This window comes from Oreochromis aureus, linkage group 22 (assembly GCF_013358895.1).
Source record: "Oreochromis aureus strain Israel breed Guangdong linkage group 22, ZZ_aureus, whole genome shotgun sequence".
In the NCBI taxonomy this organism is placed as follows: Eukaryota; Metazoa; Chordata; class Actinopteri; order Cichliformes; family Cichlidae; genus Oreochromis; species Oreochromis aureus.
The window spans coordinates 27000304-27019978 of record NC_052962.1 but is presented as its reverse complement, the minus strand read 5'-3'; the positions used below and the strand labels follow the sequence as shown (position 1 = coordinate 27019978).

Below are 19675 nucleotides of genomic sequence, written 5' to 3'. Positions count from 1 at the left end.
ACCCGCCGACCGCCTCTGCTCTTCTTTTAGAGAAGACATACTCTCAGGTCCAGCCTAATGTGAATCAGTAGCAGCACATTTTCTCAAGCGAAAGAAATACAGTAACATTTTTCCAAGCTGATTTCTTTTGCTATTCTCCAAACTGTTAATAGATTACCTAAAACTTCACTCCAGCTTTGGTTTTATGCTTTGGAGACCAAACTATTAATATGTGCTAGTACTTTAGTTTGGTTATATCTTAAGATGTGAATACCAGTAAAACCTGACATATGTACAGAGTAATTCATTGCCCATCAGTTCATAAAACCTGAGAGAGTATATAACAAGCCCATGAGGTAGTTGTTGATGCTATGACAAGACCTCTCAAATGACTCTGAAGTAAAGCTTTAAAGGTCTACCTTCCAAAATCTGATCCTGCCAGCAGGCTAAGTAAACAGGGTCCTGCTGAAAGAGACATGAGTCACTCGCCACAACGCGTAGGAGTGTTAACAAGCCATCTATTTGCCTCCTCTTGCCGCTCGTTTAAGTCGCCGGCGTTGACCTGCCTCTTCCATGAAGGCATCCTGAGCTCCCCTCACCTGAGTGGGAACAAATGTTTGCTCAGCGCCCTCCCTCCTTTGGGCCTCGGCTATTCGTGATGTCATCATTCTCTGAAAGGCCACGCACCACCGTCATGCAAGCGACAACCTCATTGGATGTGGTAAATATTTGCCCGCCGGCAATTATAGCTGCGCCGAGTGTCCTCAGAGCAACAGCCTGCTGGGTAAACAGAAGGCAGAGATGGGAAATAAATGAGCAGTGTGCATCTGGCAGAGGCTGAAAGAAGCCACTGATGGGCGCTCACAGCGATGACATGTACCTGTAGAAAAGGTCACCGAGGTCTTCAGCGGACACCTCGCTGTCATCTGCATGTGACAGCTGGCTCCAGGCTTCCCCTAAACCCAGAGGGAAGGTAGCCCGGCTGAGTGACCTTTTAAACAAGCAGGAGGCTGGCTTGTTATCTCCTGAGTCTGGTTGCTCTCAGAGGTTTAATATGCCTACTGTTTTTCACATTTCAGCACATTTTCACTGGGCAGAAAATAGAAAATATGAAAAGGCATTAAAGCTGCTCTGAAGCCGGGCCAATAGAAAGACAATAAATCAGATAAACCAGATGAATCTATTTAACCGATGCTACTGCGCTCCACGAAGCTCTCGTCTTTCATTGGCTGAATAGTCACGAGTCCCCAAAACCATTCAGCTGTCGTCTCTAAAAGTAATAATAAAACTATTTATGTGTAGCAGGTGTTTAAACTAAGCTTTTAAAAACTCACAGTACAATATACTAATGAATAACCTCAGACGTTTTCTTAGCTGAAGGTTTGCCTGTTTTCAGTGTCGTCTTCCTGCCTTTCGATGGGATTCGTCTCTCCCCATTGGAGAGAACAATCTAACTTGCGTCCTCCACCTTCCCTGTCCTGATGTGTTTTTATTAACCTAACAATAACTCTGGAGGTAGTCAGCAGGCAACACATCGTTATATATCAAAGAGCACAACTCACTAGCCCTCCAAACATCGCTGGATTTAGTTTTTTGTCTTATTTAGTATCCAAAGTTGCATTTTAGATTTTTAGAAATAGGCAGGTCTTTAGGTTTCTTTAGTATTAAAGTACATTGTGAAAAACAGGAACCGGTATTGGCTAAGTAGGCCGACATTTAATAGTACCAAGGTTTAAGATGAACAAAAGATCCCACAAAACCAAAACAAAGTGTTAAATTAACAATAACCCTTTTCCTGCTGGCAGTATCGCTAGTTTTTGAGAGTAATAAGGGGCCCAGCTTTGAAAACTCTAAGTCATGCAGTAACAAATGGTTTACATCACTTGACTGTGACGGCTTTTAAGCAGATAAAACCTTAAAAATAATCAGTCCAGAGTGAGGAGAGCCAGAAGCAGCTGTTTATTCCTCTTCTGGTTTATTTCAGAGCGTATTTAAAGCCCGCGGTGTACGTTTTCAGCTCTGACCCCGAAGGCCTCGCCGGGATGATGTCTGCTGTGGCGCGAGCGCCAGCAGTGAACACCTTAAATCACCACGGGCTTGTTCAGATTGGACTCATAAGAACCATATGGACTACTGTTAGTCAGATGAATGGCATTCCTTTCCATACTAGGCAACTCTTTTTCCGTTCCCCTCTCTTTCCCTTTCTTCCACTTGAGTTACCTTTTTTCATAAATCTCTTTTACAAACCAGTTCCTCTGAAGCACTAATCCCATTCTGAGGTTACGTCTCCTACTGCTCATGCTCTGATAAATGTCTCAGGACGAGAGATGCTATTAGGTTATTAAGTGCGCTATAAAGTGACTCATGAGTGGATACGGGGACTGAGGTCTTTCATGTCCCTGGGGACTCGGCCCTTTGCCAGGAAGCCATGCGTATGGTTCCTATTTTCGAGCCCTGCTAATGAACCCTGTTTGTTCCAGTGTAGCGATAGCGTTGCGCGGGGGCAAAAGAGGAGTACTGGGCTCAGGGAAGGACATTCCCGGCATTCCTCCGTCTGTCTGACGCAGCAAGGAGGTCGGCTGCTCTGCTGCTTTTAGGAGATGTGAATCAGCCTGAGGGTTTGAGAACGGGGGGATTAGGAGGTGTGAAGGAGCTGAATGCCACTGACGGGAAAAGAGGAGGAAAAATGTGTTAAATAATTAACAGGGTTAAAAATGTCAAGGGCGTAGGTGAGACCCGCAGCATGTGTTTGTATTTTGTTTAGTTTTTTTTCCCAAGCAGTAATCGTGCCATTATTCCTAAGCCTGTCTACACCGCAGTGTAAAATATTTTAAAGGTGTATTAAATCCTACAGCACCAAATGCTTCAGTTTAAGAGGGTTGTTCATCAATACCAGTGACCCGGTGATTACTTCACCAGAGATTTCTGGATTTAGAAACTCACAGTCCTGCCAGCACTACGATAAAACTCCTTCTCGAATGCCATTTCAGCTATAAAACCATCTTCCATTCAGATGAAGTCCTTGCTAAAAACTCACGCAAAGCACTGCTGAAGGTTGACCTATTTTTATTGCTTGACTGAATCACATTAGTTTTATGTTTTATTTAGTTTTTATTAGTTGAGCTCTAGTATTGTGGGATATGGGTTTTTTCCAAGTGAGCAGATATATAACGATCTCTCACGTGTCAGTTGGTTTTGCTTCCATTGCTTAATTCTTCTGGTGTAAGTAACAGTTACAGTGAAATGAAAAGCTTATATTACAGCAACAACAGACATTAAGTTGTTGGTGCAGCAATCTCCAGTGCGTCCAGTACTAACCAGTCAAAATACATTTTTGTTTACCAACCAGTCTCTATGGCCTGCGTTAATTCAAGCTAACAAAAACAATCTAACTTCTGTGGTTTGGTTTGTACATTTCTAATGGTGCAAATTGCATTTCTTACTGTTTATATAAGCTAAAAATCAGTTTCATATGTTCAATAATTTTGTTTCCCCTCTTACAGTTTTTAAATGAGGAGCTATTTCAGGGTAACATTAGCTAGCATTACTCTTTCATGTTATGTATCACTATGAAAACTGAAGCAAAAAGTTAAAATCTTAACACAACACGTCATTATGAAAGGTTTTTTTTGTTTTAAGACTTTCTTTTATTTTGAAGTAGCTTTAGGCTAAGGCTACTTAACTTTAATGCCCCCAAATAACCTTTCTTTAGTATTTTATTTTACTTTTAGTATTTGAAATTGTAACAGATATATGCCTCATAAGAAAAAAAGGGGGAAAAAACACAGCCTTGCTGAGTTTGTTATATTCTAATGCGTCTTGCTACATTTTTTGATGTGGCATAAGTAAGCTAATTTAGGCTAATGAAAGCTAACATTAGCTGCTGGGTCTTTTTTTTCATAATCAGTAGATTAACTTTAAGCTTTTAAAGAAAGACTATACAACAAAGGTACAAACAATAAAGCAGTTTCTCAATGTTTAAATAACCCACTGATCAGTTTAGTAGTTGCCTGTTTTGGCGTTACGTTAGTCCTCATTAGCAACCTTATCTGGTTTAGCTAGTACTGCAGGCTTATGTTAACTATGTTTTTCAAGCTGTTTTTTTAGGCCTGAATATTTCGGCTTCTAAACAAAGACACCGCTGTTTTAAAAGTAGAAAGCTACATGATCAAATGTAGCCATTCGGAACTTTTTAAAATGTATGACCTTAGTTGTTGTTATGGTGTATTTCAGCACTTTTGTAACCATGGTAGGAATTTAATAAGGGAAGCTGACTGAATTGGCTGTCATGTTTTACAATGGTGTAAAACCTATGTCACCTTTTTGTCTTTACAAATCTGTTTTGGGCAGTTTGGGCAGTTTGCCTCTATTCTATAGACAATGGAAAATAGCCCCCAGTCATTTTCAATCCAGAGATATGTCTGTGCCTGCAATGCTTTCAAAACAGCTGCCTAAGGAGATTTTTGCAGGTTTGTGTTTATAACTTCATTCCCTGGGTCCTTTGTAAACAGCCTGGCACAGGGAGGATGTTGTTAGAAAATATCTGCCTCGACTGTAATCACTTACTATCCCTGGGTCATTCAGGGACTAGAAATGGAAAACAGGAAAAACAAATAAAAGCCGGCACACATGCATGTACAGACGCCTGAGAGTTGGGTGGCAGCAGGGCTGTTAGGTTGTGAGTCAGAGCATTTGTCCTCTTACCCTGGACGACAACTCTGATTGTTTGTGTTCCTGCTGTTTTCGGACAGGTGGTGACCCCAACCAGAGTGGGACAGACCTACACTTACAGCACAGGACAGCACAACCAGCAGGACCTCTATGACGTCCCACCCATCAGATCACAAGGGGTAGGTTCCTCATGCACCATAACACCAGCATCTGTTTTTTTTTGTTGTTCTTGTTGTTAGCAAACAAAGAAGCTTTGATATAATCTGCCAAAAAGTGAATCCAATAATACAGTGCACTCTGTGACTTAAAATGAAGGACTTTGGTTTAAAATTAACCAATGTAGGTTCCTAAAACTCTTTAAAATTATTGTTTTTCAAAAAAAAAAGAAGCCATTAAAACCAATAATTTCCAGTAATGAGGTCATTTTCTAGTAATAGCTGTGAGGCATAAGTTAAGGTTACAAGCTGTGCTAAAAACACAGCTTGAAGTGTTTTTTTTCTCTCTCTTTTTTTCTAACCTTTGGTCTGTATGATGTCAGAGAGAGGGAATGTCCCTAATATGGTTATCTCGGTACCGAAGCCACACCCACCTTCTGTTTGCGAGTGGTGGGTGGGCGGAGCTAAAGCTGCTGGTTTCAAAAGGGGATGAACTGAGGGGCTGAACCAAAGTACTGATAAAGTTATGAACAAGGATTATTTTGAACTGTGACTCATGCAAAGCTACACTAGGGAACTCCAAGCATAAAAATAAGCTGGATAAATATCTTTGACACTATATTGCATGCATCTGAGAATGTACAAATATAATGTCTAATTTACCTACACATTGATATCAGTTGAATCTGTTAGCATGTTTTCACCTCATATGAAGCGTCTTTGTTTTAAAAACAAGCCATCCAGGTGAGCTTTCGATGCAGCCCGGGCAAATGCATATCATTTCTCAAAACAAGAAAGACAATTCTCTGATCTGCAGCGTGCTATTCTGCTTACCACATTTCCTGTTCTGTGCAGAGATGATTTCTTCTGAGAAAGGATTCTTCACACTTCATTTTCTCTCATGCTGTTCAAACGTGCAGTGCAGCAGTAATGTTTGCACATTTTGAGAACTGTACTGTATCGTTTTAAAACGCTCAAATGGATATTTTTAGAATTACAGACGATGTTGCAGTGTGAAAACAACTCGAGTTGCTTACAGAGATGGAGGTACAGGAAGTCATTACCTGAATGTGCAGTTAGCCTCAATTTCACATTGCTTTGTAGTGAGTTTCAGCTTTGGTCTCTGTTCTCACTGTTTTCATAAACTCTTACCTCTCTTTAAGTTTTGTTCTCAGCCAAAACAGCCTTCTGTTTTTAGCCAAAAAACCCACTGAAAACTACTTCAAAACAGCTGACAGACAGGTGGAAACTAGCAAGATATGAAAGTGGAGCATTTAGCATCTGAAGGGCAGCTGGTGGAGACCAAACATGGAGCAAAAAGAATAAACACTGTGCAAAGAAAAACTCCAATCAGTGACCGTGTTGCTCTATAACTATTCACCATATAAAACGGACTTATCGTGCATTTTTTCCTGTCATATATGCAAACTTTGTTGTGATGCTGGATGCTGACACTAAACGCAGCCGGAGATTCAAATAATGAGGTCAGCATACGTACGAGTCAGACAAGAAGCCCAGGCTTCAGCTCTGTACGATGTCAGTGAGAACAGTTGTAACTAATGTGACCACCTCAGGCCAGCCAATCAAAAGAAAGTTGGCATTACAGCCAGCTATGTGGTAAAGAAGGCTCGCTTCAGATAGGAGCGATGCACTGAGGCACCTGCGCAAAGAATAGAAACTTAGCAGTGACTTATTGTCACCTTTCACTGAGCGCTAAATTTGATTTTATTTACTTTGTGTCACATTTGCTTCTTCATACATGTTCATATATATTTCTTTTAATGCTTCCTAATTATTACAATCAAACTTCACTGAGTATTACCCCCAGCTCTCCCTCAGCCTGGTTCTGCCGAAGTTTCTTCCTGTTAAAAGGAAGTTTTTCCTTCCCACTGTTGCCAACTATATAAAAAAAATGAATGACTTTAGGGGCAATTTGGGGTATAGTATTTTGCTCAGAGCCAATTCGGCATGTGGGCTGGAGAAGTCTGCGATTGAACTGCGACCTTCTAATTAGTAGACATCCCACATATGGCCAAACAGAAACTAATAGTGTGCTACAAAATCAGATCAAGTCAACTGCAGTCAAATAATATGAAGACCACACTTTGTGTGATTGTTTTTCCGAAACGCGTGGTGATGATTTCACTTCCCTCTTTCAGGTGTACGATATTCCACCTGGTCCGATGTTCCCTGGTCAGCAAGGCGGAGCCAGAAACCAAGGAGTGTATGATGTTCCCCCATCACCAATGGACCCTAGGTCACAAGGCATCTATGACATCCCTCCAACCCCTCAAGGGGTAAGAGAAACTTCCAGCAGCCACAATGAAAGGGCACATCAGTCAGCCACTCCATTTGTTTAAGCCACATGAAGCTGAATTAAGGAGGCTGCGTATGTCCGGAAAATTTTATTTTTATGTTTATTGATACAGCTCCTAGAATTTCTCTTAATTGACTATATTAAATGAATAATACGTCAAATATCATATTTATTGCATTCCTGCGGCCAGTTTAAATGAAAGCCTCGCCTGCCAGGAGAGTTTAACCAAAACGGCTCCGTGTTTAAACTCGCCAGCAGGGGAAAAAAAACCAAAAATCGTCAAGGACATAACTCTTCTTTTGCCAGACCCTCTAAGATTTCACCAGAGCCGACCAGGCAGCGCGCCACCAGTTTGTTTGTAATAACCTGAAATATGCTGGGACCTGTTATTTGCGTCGTTCCTAATTACAGTTTGGGCAGGCCTGTCTAGCTGTAAAGAGTGCGTTTGGAGGCTGATGGAAATCAGTTTTATTCCCCCCGCTGCGCTCCCATCGTGCTCCGTGCCATGTACGTCAGCACACACTCTGCTGTGTCGAGCTCGAGGGAGGGTGAAAGCTTCGTTGCATTAGAGGAAGGAATCAAGAGGCTGAAAGTTTGAGGTTTCAAATATAGTATCTCCCCAAGCCAGAAGGTCTTTCACTTCCTCAATCTCTAACTGCAGGACTGCTGTACAAACACACTGCATCCAGTAAAACCCACTGAGGTGCATTTACAGTCCAATTTCTGTGTTTAGCACATTTTTTGAATGTCATAAACTCGAGTCTCCCCTGGGGAGGGGATTACAAGAAAACGATCTCCTCTGCAGGAATCCAGGTTTCTAATTGCTAATCTTATGATGGTCGTAAATTTAAAACATGTCACTTTTCTGGCGAGTTCTTAACGAGTTGCGTTTTAGGAAGGGGAGCCTTCTTTGTCGATGACTTTCCAATCCCCGAAGACTCGTCGGCCTGAATACGGGGCTGAGCGCACATTTTAGTGTTGTGCCTTTAAACGGGACCTCAGAAGAGGCCAAAGCTGAACATTCAAATGTCATAAACCATTTTAGGAAACCAGTACCACAGCAGTGATAGTTCCTTACTTTGCAATGAGACTGCATGCACATGCAAAGAGTCAGTCAGTCAGTTTATGACTGTTTCTGTCAACTGTAGAGGCAAATGTTTGCTCACTTGCTGTGTGCAGCACTCTTTCACATTAAGTGGACTAAATGCGTCCAAGCCTTTAGTTTAGAAGAAGTTGTTATATCCACATCTGGCCAAGCAGTCGTGTGCACACTCCAGCTCCAAGGATGCCTCAGAGGCCCCTTACTTTCAGAGCCCACGGTCGATGCTTCACAAAGCACGATCGATCCTAGTGCGATATAAGTGTTTACATTTTCAAGTTGAGAAAGCGTGACAGCACCTCTCAGGTGCGGATGGCGCAACTTGACTGCAGAAGGAGTGCAGAGGAGGTGTTTGTGTGCAGGAGGCGGAAAAAAATGAGTCATATCGCAGGTGTTTCCACATCTGTTTAGGAGGGTAGCAGCGAGAGAGTGGGATGCACAGTTCTAATAGTGCAAATAAATGAATGTATGGGAAGTACGCACTGAGATATGAAATGCTCTGTAGAGGTGCAGCATAGTATTTTGTATGATGACGGGGATTTCACAACAAGGACAAAAAATAGTCCTGTGAGGCCACTGGTTAGGTGAAAGCTCCACTGTTTAATAATAGTTTACATGTTAACAAAACAGTCTGCAGAAAAGCCTGATTACTGTCCTCGCCCACAGGTTTTCTCAGTGCCTCCCTGCAGGACCAACTCTGCCCAGCAGGAGGGGAACTACGACTTCCCACAGCCCCTCAAGAGCAAACAGGAAGGCATCTACGACATCCCCCCACCTGTCCTCACCAAGCCCACCCAGACCTCGCAGTCACATTACGACTTCCCACCGAACGTGGAGCCTCCGGCTCATCAGCCGCACCCAAACACCAACGGCAATGAAGGCATTTACGACGTGCCACCGCCCGCCTTTCATTCAGGGGCAGGGTCTCGCAACGATGTGTACGACATCCCGCGGGTCATGCAGACCTCCCAGCACAGAAGCTCGCCCGCCGACAGAGACGGCAGCAAAGGCATCTACGACATCCCCGCTCAGGATGCTCGCACAGTAGGGGACGTGACGGACGGCGTGAACCGCCTATCGTTCTCCAGCACGGGCAGCACGCGCAGTAGCATGTCCACCTCCTCATCCTCCACTGGCTCCAGCTCTGAGGGCCGCCTCGCTCTGGATGTGGACACCGCCATCCAGAAGCTGTACCGCCTTCAGCAAGCAGTGGAGAGCTCAGTCGGGAATTTGCATTCAATGGCAGCTTCCCCTCACTGGAGGACTTTTCCTTTCATGGAACGCCACGCCAACGACGTCCGCACAGTGCTGGACAGAGTCCGGGCCGCTCTGGGAGACTTCATTGTGTTTGGCAGAGGTGCCGCGGTGAACGCTACGTCTCTGTCAGACAACAGTCTGCACAGTAAGCTTCGAAGGCAGCTGGGCCGCCTGGAGGACTCGCAGCAGATCCTTCTGCAGATCTACCAAGCTCTGGAAAACTGCAGCTGGGCGCTTAACACCCTGGCCTCGTCTGGAAGGCACCACAACAAGACCGATGACCTAGACCGCTTCGTCATGGTCTCCAGGACTGTTCCCGACGACGCCAAGCAGCTGGCCTCCACAATAGGCAGCAGCGCCGACCTGCTGTTCAGGCGGACGCACGTGGATGGATCTTTCTCCGTGGGCAGCACACCTGACGAGAACGTGATCCACCCACTCACCTCCCCCTCATCGGACAACGACAACTACGGGGGCCAGACAAAACCTTTCCCCGTGCCCTCGACCCCAGACAAGGACAACATGAACAACAGCGAGAAGTGCGTGAAAAGCTGGATGGAGGACTACGATTATGTGCATTTGCAGGTAAACAATTAAATCCACAGTTAGTAGAGTTGTATCATGATTATGAAGTTTTCAATGCTGAGGATTTTTTTTTCGTCCTTATTTTCAAAATCACAGCCTCGGGGTCAGAAATGTTCAAATACCACACTGGAAGTCTTTTAATATGTAAACAAACTCAGATTTAATGCCTACAGAGGGTTTAACCCTCACTCCATTGTTTCTATTTGCAGTTAGTCAGGTACAGTCACTCATGGACATGGCTGTAGCTTTATTTACTTTAAGTGACTTTACCCAACAGATAAGAATTTATGTGTTGTGTATCAAAGATCAGACCTTCGTGAGTCGGGTTTCTCACCCTTTTTTAAACATTTTCTTATCTCCCTTCAGGGCAAAGAAGACTTTGAACGGCAGCAGAAGGAGCTGTTGGAGAAAGAAAACATAATCAAGCAGAGTCAAGTTCAGCTGGGTCAGGAACAGGTGAGGCTTTGTGTTTGTTTGGGCCTCGCAGGTGGAGCGCACACTGTGCGGGGGAGTCAAATACCTCACAGTCTTAAACAAAACAGATGATAACACTGAGCGATTAGGGGCCCTTCGAGGTTCTTGCGAAGGTCTCTGCAGACCTCGGCGCTCAGATCTGATTCTAACATCATTCTCTCGATGGAGGCCAGCGTCAGATTACAAGGTGGAGCGGTCACGGCCCTGAAGTGACCCACATGTGCAAAAATATATAAAACAAATGCTGCTGTACAAATGTAAACATGGAGTCTAGAGTTTCAGGTTGGTGTGCGGTATTAGACGGCGAATTTGTGGACAGAAGAACCGGAAGAATATAGAGAGAGGGAAACATTTTTATTTTATTTATCTCGTGGTGCTATTTTCATATGTAGGTGTCTGTGGATGTGGAGTTGCAGCCAGCAGTGGTGGGATTGTTGGTGTGAAACTGATTTCTTCCACATTTTTAGGATGAAATGTGAAGGGTGGCTGCTTCATTTTGGTCATTTAATTTCTAATTTCTTTGAAGTAACAGTGTTTTCCTGTAAATTTGATATTAAACATTTTCTCAGAGACTCAGTTTGCTACTTTTAAGACAGCAAAAGTTTAACTTTGCTGTTAAAAATGAGAAAAGCCATAAAATGCTTTGCAGAAAGGGAAGTGCTTTTATGTTAAGTATCATGCAAGGTCAAAATCTTTGATTTTCTTAGGATAAATTTACATATTTATAAAAACGCAAATTGGCCTTGTGACCCTGAACTGGAGGATAAGTGGTTAAGAAAATGGATAAGCCAAATGGGAAACATGTTTGCTTTGAAATGAAATGAACAATCAGTGTGCAATCAAAGCTTAGATACGCGTCTTTCCTCCGAAACTTGTTTATACTTCCCTCTGTCAGGTTAATAAAGGGAACTCTGTTGATCTTTTGCATCCCAGTTTCTGCCCCCATTTTTAATCTTTGGCTTGAACCTGATGTTTTTTTAAAATGTTCACTTCAAATAATTTCCGTTATAGATAATTATGTGTATTTAAAGCTAAACTTTTGCCCTTTGACCTCACATCTGTACTGCTTCTACAGATCAATCAGTTCAAGAAGCTGGAGCAGGAAGTGAGCAAACCCGTGGAGAACGACATCACGCAGTGGATTTCACACCAACACTCGGCGCCGCCCTCAGACTCCTCGTCCTCCTCCACCTCCCTCTCCCCGTCCGCCCACCTGTGTGCTCGGGACCGGCAGCTGCTCAGCTTCTACTCGGAGCAGTGCGAGCAGCACTTCGTCACGCTCCTCAGCGCCGTGGACGCCTTCTTCGGCTGCGTCAGCGCCGGCCAGCCCCCCCGCATCTTCGTGGCACACAGCAAGTTCGTGATCCTCAGCGCCCACAAACTGGTCTTCATCGGGGACACGCTGTCCCGGCAGGCCTCGGTGCCTGAGGTGGCCAACAGGGTGATGAACTCGAGCAACGTGCTGTGCGACCTGTTAAAGACGGTGGTGTGCGCGACTAAAACAGCCGCCCTGAACTACCCAAACACTGCCGCCATCCAGGAGATGGTGGACAGAGTCACCGACCTGTCGCACCACGCTCAGCAGTTTAAAGAACAGTTGCTGCAGATGGCTAATTTGTGATTTTCACCCTCATGGCTCCTGCACATCACTCCGTTTGTACATCTGCCATAAAAATATATATATATTTGCAGTATATGTATGTCGCTCTCCATCTTTAAGTCCGTTTTAGATGTTGTAAATAGTCCGTGTTCTGTAAATATTTGCTCTATTTTTATGTACATTGTTCTATATTATGATATGGATATATATATATATATATATGTAGATGCAGTACTGGTGCCTCTGTAGGAATATGTGGACATTTTTCATAACATTCCCATTGCATATTATGAAGCACCTTATGAGATGTCCTGTTATTTCATTTATAACTGTAGAGTGTCGTTTCTGTGTCTTCCTGCTGGATGTGACAGTTAAAAGTTCCTTGTAAATCAAGTCAGTGTCCGAGTGTGTGTGTGTGTGTGTGTGGAGCTCTCCACAAAGTAAAGGACTGTTCTTCATCACAGGGGTTTGTCATCCTTATGTCGTCCAAGAAGTGAAGCAGTCACATTGGTTTGGATGATAAATAGTGATATTTTCTTTAAAAAAAAAAAAAAAAAACTATTTTCATGTCAAACATATTTTTTGCAAAGATCATAAGATGATAAGATTTATATGTGAGCGTAGAAAAAGCTTTCAGGCGTCTACTGTGTCCATGTATTCATCAATAGACACCACTGGCTCCAGTTTTATGCCAAGCTGCTTAAAATTACAATACAATACATCTCATGGTCTCCGTCGGCTGATGGTAAGCATACATTTCGTTTAAAATTCCTAAGGTCCCGGGAGAGGACACGGCTCCTGCGTCTTTGGGGTTGGCATGCGGTGTAAAAGCCACAGCAAATCAAACATGCGGAGCGACCTGCTGTGGTGACTGCTTGTGAATAAGAAAGCAGCTGAAGGCGGCTTTTTCATTTTAAAGGTCAGAAGTGAAATTTACAACATGAATCCTGTTTGCTGAGCTCCTCTTGGGCTTGCAGCCACATCTCACTGTCTTCCTCAGCTGATTGTTTGGTTCAAAGTCTTACAGAGGAATACTAGATAGTTAAGAAACTATCCAGCACATTCCCCCGAAGACATTTGTGCACAGACATAGTTTTACCTGCTCCTCATAAACTGATTGTGGATCTGTTGAGCCTTTCCTTACTCTCTGTCACATATGCACACATTTGTGGAAGTTCATATTAAACATGGTCAGAGTTTGCACAATCCCTGGGAGCCAAAAGCTCCGCCTTCCCACTGATCTAAAAACTTTTTTTTTTATGCTATTGGCTCTATATGACATCTGAAAGAGGGGATATCCCAAATATGGTCATGCCTGCTGTTCAGACCTCCAGTTTGTGAGGAGCAAACTGTAGAAATCTGGCTTTACAGGGGGAGGAGCCTAAACAGTTTCTTTCAGTCAGATTATTTCTAGTTATGAATCATGCAAAGCTACTTTAGTATAGCCCAATACTAGAAAATAAGCTGGAAAAACAAAACATCCACATTAACTGTCAACTGCAGTGTATGTTGACTTTTTCCAAGGCTTTCAGTTGTGTTTCATGGTCTATATCTGCAGCACTGAAAGTCATGTCCTTGTCTAAAGGTGGCCAAAAGTGCCAAAACAACTGCCGGTGCACTTTGGTGTCATGCACCTCTTGATTTTTGTAAGCCAGCATAGCGGCACTAAGTCTGGCACTAATATCAGTACAGGAGCTCAGACATTCCCAGGAGATACGGAGGAAAACTGTGATTCCTTTGCTTCTGGTTTCAACTGGTTCTACTCCTAATTGAGTGCTGATGCTGAGGTTTTGTCTGAGTGGCGACACATTTCTGCCATTCTGCAGCAAGCCCAGCGAGTGGGGATGTCATAGGTGGTGTGCAACAACCCTAAAAAAGGCATTTTAGGGCGACCACGGGGGCGACCGTGGCTCAGGGGGTTGGGAAGGGCACCTGTAACCGGAAGGTCGCCGGTTCGATCCCTGGCCTCTCTGTCCTGGTCGTTGCGTCCTTGGGCAAGACACTTTACCCTACCGCCTACTGGTGTTGGCCAGAGGGGCCGATGGCGCGATATGGCAGCCTCGCTTCTGTCAGTCTGCCCCAGGGCAGCTGTGGCTACAACAGTAGCTTGCCTCCACCAGTGTGTGAATGTGAGAGTGAATGAATAATGTCATTGTAAAGCGCTTTGGGTGCCTTGAAAAGCGCTATATAAATCCAATGCATTATTATTATTGTTGAAACTATGGTTTCAAACTGCCTCTCGTAGTTTTCATCAGACTGATGGGGAGCAAACACTAACAGAAGGATCTTAGGGTGTAGATTAATCATTCCAGGATCTAGACTAAGAGCTTAGATGAAGGGTTGATTCATCCGAAGCATGACTGATCTAAAGATCTAAAAATCTCACCTTAGGTTATTGTTCTGGTTAATTTTTGATCCAATCACATGCTTGTCTCGTCGTTAAGTCATATCTGATCACATTAAACACGGAGCTGAGAGGATTTCATTGAGCGGGACTGGGCAGGTGGAGAAGGAGCCAAACTATTCTTCACTTTGCTTGTAGCGCATTAGACGTGACACAAAGAGTAATGAGGGTGAGTAGAGGACAAGACGCTGCTACAGATGTTGTGCGGGCCGTGAGAATCGTCTCCCTGAGCCACCGGCTAATCTGCAGCACATTTTCTCTGCTTCAAGGTGCAGTGAATTGATCAGATACACGGCAGAGCTGAAAACCGCCTCTGTTTTCTCCTCATCTCCTCTTTGCTGTGTTTCATTATAGTCTGAGTGACTATAACTGCTCCCTGAGGGGTAGCTGCTCTATAGATAGATGGATAGATGGGACTGCGTTAAGACGAGATGTCCATGAGCACAGCGAGACTCCCGCCTCCCCCTTCAGCTTCCAATCTCAGAATCTCATTAAAAAATCCTCGCAGCTCTCACAGACTGGCACTCACAGGCAATCTCCCTGTTTTTATTATTCACTGCATTCCTCTCTGCGCTCTCCAGGGAGAGGAGAATGACTTTTAAAAAGGTTCCCGTTTTGCAGGCAGGGTGCAATGAGTCTGTGCACAGCAGAGATGTGCTCTGTTAATCTGCCCCACAAAGGCAGAGAAGAAAAAAAGGGGCTTAAAGTTTTTAGCCTGGCTGGAAAAAGAGAAGTCCGACTACTTGAACTTGAAAAATAAATCCATGCTGAAAAGGTCAAAAATATTTCACCCGAAGCACAGCGGTGGTTGTCCTTGGATTCAAAAATATATGACTCTGCAAATCTGAATGTTTGATCATAAATAGTGTAGAAAACTTGATTTTCAAGCTCATGTGCACCCCTGAGCTTTATAATATATGACATTACTTGAAAAAATGGTACTGCACAAGTGTTTACACTGTGATGAATCAGTACAAAAAGAACCAAATGCAAGACGAGCCTAGTAAAATCTAAAAATATCTGACATACTAAGGTTCAAATGCAAAGTAAAACACAAAATTAGGCAATTATAATCCAGGCCTGAATCCACACACCGAGACAAAAGTCTAAAATAGAAACAAAAGGAAAACATAGACGCTGTTCAAATCAAATCTGGGAAGAAAACCAAGGAATGGATGGAAGCCTACAGGCAAGAGTAACAAGATTATTTGACTGGAAACAAGGGGAAGCTCAGGAGTAAATATATCCCGAGTGGACACAGGAGAGCAGAGAGGGAACAGGTGTGGAAGAAGGCACAGGTGGGACAGACGAAAGAGGAGAACCAACAAAGCGAGGAAGTAAAACTCACAGGAACGCACAAAGACCACAATCTAACTTAAGTATTTATTCTTGTTGCTTTTACTACTTTAGTAATACCACAAAAGTTTTAAAATTATTACTAACTAAGTGAAATCAAACAAGTGAAAGCCAAGTCAGAACCTTGTGCTCTTTGTCCTGCTGCCTAAACTGTTCCCAAGCACATTTGCATCTCATGCCTTCAAGTCTTTGTAGTGGCCAGCAGGGGGCGATTCCTCTGGTTACAAAAATAAAGAGGTGGTGGCTACATCTATCTTTTACGGAGCCCGCAGGGGACATGGGAGAAAAAAAAATTAAGACGGACTTTTGCGAGATCCCGAGTTTGTTTTGCGAGATCCCGCAAAAGTTTTGCGAGATCTCGCAAAAGTCAGTCTTAATTTTTTTCTCCCATGTCCCCTGCGGGGCTCCGTAATCTTTGATATAAAGTCCATTGTTAGTCATATTTGGAAGTGGCATTTAGAGTGCGGTGGGCCTCATTCTCTTACTTCTCTTGACTGCAGCCGTCGGGGAGGACCACTGCAACGGGGTTTTGTTCTTGCTTTAATATTTAGTTGGGGAATGAGCAAAGATTAAATCTATGAGGAGAATTCAGCAAACATGGTGGAAGAGGACTCTATGACAGGGGTAAAACAGGCTCTTTTTTTGGTATAAGGTAAAGTGAAATCAGCTAATTTTTAACAGGCTTTTTAAAAATTTGGTGATTTTATACGTGTTGTCTCTATGTCCTGGTCACCATTGAAATTCAAGTTCATTTAGGAAAATGCTTGAAAATAAAACTGCCCAAATAAGTGCCCAGAGGTGCTTCAAAGACAGCTGGCAAGTGTTAAGTTTAACATTAACATCCACCCGATTTTCCCGGCATACCTTTGAATTGTGACACAAGATGAATTATTCACTTCACCAGTGCTTTTACTCTTTTGGCAGATTGTTGTTTGTTATATTAAAAAAAACAGTAATTACATTTTCATATATTTAAAAATGGCCCATCACGTGAAACAAAAATTTAAGAACTCTTAACTTCCACAGCTTTCTTTGTTTAGTCGTTTTGCCTTCGCCAGGCTTGGATAATGGTACCTCTGGACGACTTGCGGCTCCAAACAAGTGAGAGAAATAGCTTCTGGATGATGTTAATGCTTCAGACCCAGGGAGAGCTCAGTGAATCAATGAGTTATTTTGGTCTTGGCAGCTCTAATTCATCCACTCAGGCCAGAACACACAGTCCTGGATGCAGCAGCAGCAGCGGCGGCTTCTGTGACCGGAGGCAGCGAGCCAGACATCTTATAAATGACTGTCTCTGGTTCACTGCAGTTGCACAACAATGTAAGGTGCTGCAGAGAGGAGCGAGCTGAGGCTGCACTTCTATCAGCTCCCCGGGGCAGACGTCTCCACGATCCCAGATGAGATATCGTCTGGGCGAGCTGAGAAACAGCAAACAGGTGTTTGGGCCGCCGAGATGGAAATGTGCAGGAGAAGAGCAATCAAACCGTCAGCCGCTCGCCTGCGTGGTGAGCGAGCAAACGGGGTGAAAGGTCATCAGAGAGAGGGCGTGCAGTACCTGCAGCCAACGACAGGAGCAGAGAGCAGAAAGCAAAGCCCGGGTCTTGTGTTATAAGTTACAGAGGAGAGCTGCAGAGTTGGTGTCATTTCCTTGGCTTACCACAATCATTTCCTGTGAAGTATTTGCAGGCTCTGAAATTACAGCTTCTTCGCTCAGCGGGGCCCCTTTGTGCCCCAGCTGCAGGCAGAGACGTCATTAGCCAGATCTGAGGTAGATGTGGCATCAGCGTTACCAACACAGCTAAGGGCGAAGGTTTTCCGCAAAATCGGTTTAGTGTGAGAGCGGTTTCTTAATTTTACCTGCATCCAGCGCAGATTCTCAGCATGTGACTCATGCATAACCCATTGTGTCACTCAGGTACTTTACTCTAAATAATCCAGATTAGTTCTTCTTTATTAGGCTTATCATGATCTTTGCAGTGGATGAAGCATTCTAAAGTTTCCAACAGTATTAACAGGTAGAAAAAATATTCCGTCTTTAGCCACACTGACCTCAGCGCTGTATTTCTGGAGTGCATCTCAGCTGCAGCTGTGTCGGCTTCTTGGAACCAGAAGTGACCATATTTGGGTGGAAAGCTGAAGCTATTTCATTAGCAACTGTAGATGTGAACAGTTTCCTGGCCATCAGTGACCAGCAGGGGGCAGCCCTCAGCTCCTTCACTCTGTGACCCCAGCAAACTGCTAACCCCGATCATCTTAAGCAGGTCGCCTGGAATGATTTTGTTTTAGCTGTAAAACTGTCATAAAAATCAACAGAGAGCATGAGATTTGGTCTCTTTTTTTACTTCTTTCAACATCTGGAAGTTGTTTTGCTCCATATGTTTTGCTGTATACTATAAGAGTGTAATCAGCGATTAAAAACAGAAAAAACAAAATTGAAATGTTACAGTTTTTACGGAATAAGACACTCAGAATTTACATGAATAATAGATTCATAAACAATCCTCCTGGTAGAGCTCAAAAAAACTGTTCCTGCCAAGCTGTAGGCGAAGGCCTGCACTGGACTGTTGACACTTGTGCTCACCTTTATTTTTCCTGAGTGGATCATAAACCCACTCTGCTCTACAATCCCTCAAAGGCCGGCTTTTTCACGGGTTGGAAGAGGGCTGGGCAGTGTACGTTTGCTAGTGGTGACATGTCATGTATGGAATTAAAAAACAAAAACATGGCATAAAACGCTAAAAACACAGAAAAAATAAAAGAATAAAAAAAAACATGACAAAAAATACTAATATAAAATGTCTGATAAAATGCTCTCTCTCCACCTTCATTTTCCCGGGGCTGCTGTGACGAGGTGCTTGGGATTACCGTAATGCCTCTAATATCCCTGAAAAGCACAGAGTCACTGTTTTCAGGATCCATTGGAATTTTTTTAGATTGCACAAACTGTTCAAGAGTTATGGTAGTTTAAAGAAACGTTACAAAAACCTGTCGCCAGGCATGGGTTAAGGGTTAAAGGGCAGCGGGGATGTCAAACATAAGGCACGGGGGCTTTTCCTACTTTTCCCATTAACGATGCACCAAAGTAATGAAATGATAGATTTCTTTCATTTTATACACAAACTTCTCCGAATTTAAGCACCAAAAGTCATACTGACAGATTAATTTACTACAGAGGCATTTCTTTATCACTTAGAAAACCTGAGACAGACAGTTGAAATTGCACTTTTTTGTCTTATATTAATGTTGCAGCTGGTTATAATTTTAATTGCTCGGCAGCTTGATCTATAATAATTCAATCAATTTACAAACTAAAAGGAAAGCAAAGTTTTAAAATAAATAGTACAATGTACAAAGTGCACAGAAAAATATACTGTGCATGGAAGTACTTAAAGTACAAGTACATTGATAGTGAGTAAAGTACTTGAGTAAATGTACTCAGTTACATTCCCACTGGTGCTTTTATTTAATGGTGTTGGGGACAGTAAGATTCAGAGTACTCTAGTCCAATGGCTTTGACTGTAGGATACAAATAGAGATTCTGGCTTCCTGTTAGCTTTAGAGTCAGTTTTAAAAATCTTATTTTTTAACATTTCAACAATCCTTGAATTGTCCAGTAACTCTCGGGGTTTTTGCTGGCCTTCCATTCCATCATGTGTGGGTTAAAAACACCAGGACAGTGATGGTGAAAACTTGTGGCTGAGCTCATTAACCAATGGGTGGCATAACAGTAGCCATGGCCGTCCTATATACTGCCTTGGTTAGGATGCTGCATCCATGA

The 19675-nt window shown here is 43.3% G+C and overlaps 1 protein-coding gene and 1 long non-coding RNA gene across 3 annotated transcripts in view; one reads left to right on the top strand and one right to left on the bottom strand.

The window, feature by feature from the left end:
• The window catches only part of nedd9 (neural precursor cell expressed, developmentally down-regulated 9), a 34985-nt gene extending 22387 nt beyond the window's left edge, over nucleotides 1-12598 (top strand). The window contains exons 3-7 of the mRNA XM_031756798.2: nucleotides 4731-4829; nucleotides 6965-7102; nucleotides 8888-10063; nucleotides 10430-10519; nucleotides 11613-12598. Of these exons, the coding sequence (XP_031612658.2) occupies nucleotides 4731-4829; nucleotides 6965-7102; nucleotides 8888-10063; nucleotides 10430-10519; nucleotides 11613-12158 (2049 nt within the window). The 3' untranslated portion in view covers nucleotides 12159-12598. The remainder of the gene's footprint in view (nucleotides 1-4730; nucleotides 4830-6964; nucleotides 7103-8887; nucleotides 10064-10429; nucleotides 10520-11612) is intronic.
• A 3664-nt stretch (nucleotides 12599-16262) lies between these two features.
• Nucleotides 16263-18510, bottom strand: LOC120435663. 2 transcript variants are annotated; one of them, XR_005609809.1, is made up of 5 exons: nucleotides 18479-18510; nucleotides 17947-18191; nucleotides 17755-17822; nucleotides 17555-17660; nucleotides 16263-17452 (listed from the first exon to the last, which is right to left on the bottom strand). It is a non-coding gene; the product is annotated as an uncharacterized LOC120435663 (long non-coding RNA). The 2 variants fall into 2 exon arrangements; XR_005609808.1 differs by lacking the exons at nucleotides 17947-18191; nucleotides 18479-18510 and having other exon boundaries at nucleotides 16265-17452; nucleotides 17755-17929.
• Nucleotides 18511-19675: the final 1165 nt, after the last annotated feature.